Source organism: Sinocyclocheilus rhinocerous, unplaced genomic scaffold (genome assembly GCF_001515625.1).
Source record: "Sinocyclocheilus rhinocerous isolate Xijiao unplaced genomic scaffold, SAMN03320098_v1.1 scaffold262, whole genome shotgun sequence".
NCBI lineage: Eukaryota > Metazoa > Chordata > Actinopteri > Cypriniformes > Cyprinidae > Sinocyclocheilus > Sinocyclocheilus rhinocerous.
In genome coordinates this window covers 150,390-154,936 of record NW_015641038.1, presented here as the reverse complement: position 1 = coordinate 154,936, position 4,547 = coordinate 150,390, and the positions used below count along the sequence as shown (strand labels likewise).

Sequence of the window (4,547 nt, the reverse complement as noted above, 5' to 3'; positions counted from 1 at the left end):
TTTCCTCCACTATTTTTAGATGCATTTTGTCCATAAAAATGCGTAATTCAGTGCTGTAATTTGACGCGACCAGCTGAAGTTGGACGTGCACTGTGGGCAGACCTGACTAATCGATAATGAGAATCGTTGTTGATGATTTTCATAATCGATAATCATCGATTTTATCGATTAGTTGTTGCAGCCCTAGCGCGAAGGTGATGTATACTGGCAGCACATTACTGCTGCCAAAACACTGTTAAGTATTCCCAAATAGTCATGATTTTGAAATATGGGACAGCTAACCAATCACAACACATTTTGTTTTTCGGAAGGTGGACCTTCATCAAAGCTGGAACTAATCGAGCCGTTTGTGACAGCCTGGGGAGAAAGCTATTTTAATAATTTAAATTATGTGTACCCCAGCGACTTAAGACTGATTTTGTGGTCCAGGGTCACAAATATCCTTGTAAAAATGTAAATAACATGAAAAACAAAGTACCTGTTTTCTGGGTCCCTCTGATGCAGGTGTCTCTTTTTCCGGTGACAGGGTTTGGAAAAGAAAACCTCGTGTGTTACGAGGGGCCAAAGGGTTACTGTCAGAGATGCTGGCTAACTTTTGCAACATTGCTCGGGGTTGACTGAGTAATGAGCCTCTCTTGACCTGGATATAAATTACAAGTCAATAGATTACAAATCTGTGACAGTATTACCTCTTAAAAGCAATTTAAACAAGCTGACAGTGGCATTGCTGTAAAATAAAAAAAAAATAAAATAAAAAACCGGAAGTAGAGAACAGCATGGAGTGTGCAGTGGGTACTGACCACGGTGGGCTGAAATGGCTTTCGGAACTGGTTGGCTTTGAGAGCCGCCTTCTCTTGCAGGGGAACAGCTGAAGGGTCTGTAAACAGTTGAAAAACACTTCAGTAACTTTGTAGTTGACAGTTGTTTATCCAGTAGAAAATGTCCATCATGAGGCAAATCAACCAGCACTATTCTTAAATACTGTCAGAAAATCTCAGTGCATGTGGGTACCTCTCTTTTGAAGGGTTTTAGCAGTGAGCTTCTTGGCTAGCTTCATAAATTGACTATCCTCTTCTTCAATCTTTTCCTCATCATCTGCATCCTCTCCCTTTTTGGCCTGAGCTTCAGTCTACAGAACAGAATCGGAGTCAGACACATGCACACAAGCATGCACACATAACATCAACTTCTTTCTTACACACACCTTTTCTCTCATCCACTGTTCCCTCTCTAACCGCTCTTTACGTCTTTGCAGCTCCAGTTGATCGACTTCTTCATCTTCCTCTTCCTCATCTCCATCAGGACCCATTCCACCAAACTCAAAAATATCATCTGGTCAAAACAGTAACAGAAAAAAAAAAACTACATGAAAACACATCAGACACATCTTCTCCAGTTAGCTGCTACAAGCACTGTCAGATTTAATCAGGGTTCCCACTCTTTTTCAGTGATTATTTTCCAGGACTTCAAGGACTTTTTCAGGACATTTTTAATTTAATTACAGCTTAAAACAAGGATCATGCCCTAAAGTAATATATTCCTCTCCAAATGTCTTTAAAAACATAGTTTATGGCAATGACTTAACTATAAAATCAGCTCTTTAATATGAGCTCTTAATTATATATTACAACAAATGATTTTCAGAACCAAATTCAGTACCATAGGAAAAAAAAAAACATTGAAAGTATATTTTAACTATTTGAAAATGAAAAATAAGTTCACTATTAATGCTAATAGTGATATTAAAGAAAAAATATTTTAAAATATTGGCGTGTATCCTTCAAATATTTTTCAATTATTCAAGTATTGTCTTAAAAGGGTTAAGTGAAAAAAGAGTGGATTCTGACTAACTTAAACGCCTCTGATTGCATATCACTGGTCACGGAAAGTGATATAAATCTGCACGGAAGCGTTTGAAAGCAGCTGCCTATCAGCGAGTACTGAATTGAGTCTGTACTTGGTACTACCAGTGCTGCAGAACGCCTGGTATTGTTACATTTTAAAAATTTCAGTCTCGACTTGGTAAGAAAGTACTAATAGCCTACTTTTGACGATAATCAAAATTATTAGTTTAATTTTAATTTAATTGACCACTGGATAGAACGTTGGGAAACACATCAGTGTTCACACTGTCAAAAGTCAATAGTGATGCACCAATCTTGATTTTTCATGGCTGAATCGGATTTATTATTATTTTTTTTTTTTTACAAGCAAATTAGAGATAAGATGAAAATATGAGTACATGAACAAGATGTTTTTTGCTCTATTTACAGGCTGAACTCTTTGTAGCAATTTAAAATTAGAGGCAACCACTGCATTTTAATCACGATCCAAACAAAGATGCTGCATACATGAGCAGTTTCTGATTTAAATTAGATGTAATTTTAAAACCAGAAGCGCAAACAGAACGGTCTGACTTTACACCCTGATGAAGGCTTGTTAGCTGCTATGCATCGGTGCACTTGAGAGTTGTTTTTAATGTAAAGCCATGTGAATAAAGGTTTTTTTATTTTTTCCACTACATTTTCAAGTGCTTTGGCTTATGAGTTTTTTGGTCTGACTTTAGCTTTGTGAAATTATGCTAGGTAAAACATCTGGATGAAACAAAAACAACAGACGGGCTGAATGAGACGCAAATTCATTCTCTGACAGCAGGTGGCCCTTATGGAAAAGCAGTAATACAGCGTTTCCCAGGTTACCACTGTAAACACAGCAGCCCTGCATCTAGAAATACTACTTTCGTAAGCATAATACAGAGGCAAGATGAAAAGAAAATACCATCTAAACTTTTCTGAAGACAGTCAGTTCCCCTCAGAGATACATTCATATAACCCCCCACACGCCCAATTCAATATTAAGGATTTTCTTCCAATATTTCGAGCATTGTGCACAAGTGAGCTGCTCTGCCTGCTACAGTATTTTCCCCTCTTTGCGTTTGTCTTTAGCGTCTCTGGCCTTTATGAAGGTCCCGTTTACAGGCTTTGTAATATTTCCACACAAATGACATGTTGGAAAATGCTTGCAATACAGTTTGTGTGCAAGTCAGCTGAAATTAAACAAAAGAGCCGTTTGGAGCAAAAACAGACTGGTTCTTTATGGCCGTTCGAATATTTTCTACTAAACATTAATTATTTTGGGCCAGTGGTAAACTGTTCGTTCTTTGCTAAAGGAAAACAATTACATTTTTTAAAATAATAATTTTCTAGGACATTTTACATTTTCTCTAATTTTCCAGGTTTTCCAGGACACGTGGGAACCCTGTAAAATGATGCCCATCACACTCTCAAGTGCTTTTCAACATCAGCATACTGAGGGGTGGGATCCAGATCACAAGATGAACTCACCAATGTTTTTCCAGCGGAAACGACGAGCTCGTCCAGGTCCATCAGAATGCAGATCTCCATCGGCAAGGTAATGCTCCTGATAAAGCCGCAGTTTTCGCTTATCATCATCCATGATTTGCTTCCTGTTGGGAGAACATTATGAGCCTCATGTTCCTAGTGAAAGACCATGACAGTCTATAAAAGAAGTGCAGTTATTTCTAAAAGCAATCAGGTTTAAGGCATTTATCACACTGGAATTATGGAATTGACTGATCACATGGCACAACAGAAGTACCCAGCTTAGCTTTGATAAATAGGCTGGCTCCCCCATGTGGCACATTGATGTTACAACAATTTTTAGCAGCAGACAAGCCCACATGTGCAATGAACTGTAAAATGCAAAGCTACCAAACAAGCATTTCAGCTGCTTTTGCAACTGGGGTACTCACCTGTTCCACCACCTACTAAAAGCGCAACTCAAGGTAAGTGGAGAATTAAGATAACATTTCTTACATGTGAATCTTGTTAACTTGGTCCATCAATTCCTCATCTGATGGCAACTCTTCCTGTATCTCCTCCTCCTCATATTCATCACCACCATAATCATCCTCATCCTCACTGCCCACATCACTGCCAGACAACTCTGCCTCGGATTCCACAAACTCTGCTAAACGGCTGTTGGGACACAAATATCATGTAGAGATATGAATATACACACATAAAATGATTGTCATATAAGATAAAATATATTCATTAGCAGTAATTCCCAACCTCTGCCACGCTAAAATGCTTTTAAACAACTTACATTGTTCAGAAATATCTCTGAAAAACTAAAATAGACATACATTTTCTTTTTGCCAGTGCGTCGTCCAAAGACCGCTTCCCGTTCCTCTTCCTGCTCCTCCTCCTCTTCATTCTCAGTTTCCTCTTCTTCAGCATCTGATTTATCCTCATTTTCGTCCTTAAATTAAAAACAAATTGTTTACAGCACTAAGCACTTAAAGAGTAGTAACAAATACAAGCAAACATTAACATTCACAGCTGCAGTGAGTCATTTCTGTGCCACCATGCAATATTGCATAAAAAAAAGACCCAGTTTTTTTTCTTAAAACACTCCTCCATTTTATGGACAAACAGGGAGTCCCACCTAGGGCTGCACGATTAATCGAATGCGATTGTCATGCGCATTTTGTTAGTAAAGCCGGTTCTGTAATCAGCAGGAAA

General features: G+C 38.2%; 1 protein-coding gene across 2 annotated transcripts in view; it reads right to left on the bottom strand.

Moving 5' to 3' along the window:
* LOC107754255 (claspin-like) overlaps nt 1-4,547 on the bottom strand; it is an 18,740-nt gene that overhangs the window by 4,766 nt on the left and 9,427 nt on the right. For both annotated transcript variants that reach the window (XM_016570630.1, XM_016570628.1), the window contains exons 17-23: nt 4,169-4,284; nt 3,837-3,998; nt 3,345-3,466; nt 1,205-1,332; nt 1,012-1,129; nt 801-877; nt 479-640 (exon numbers count right to left, since the gene is read on the bottom strand). In XM_016570630.1, coding sequence (XP_016426116.1) covers nt 479-640; nt 801-877; nt 1,012-1,129; nt 1,205-1,332; nt 3,345-3,466; nt 3,837-3,998; nt 4,169-4,284 — 885 coding nt within the window. The remainder of the gene's footprint in view (nt 1-478; nt 641-800; nt 878-1,011; nt 1,130-1,204; nt 1,333-3,344; nt 3,467-3,836; nt 3,999-4,168; nt 4,285-4,547) is intronic.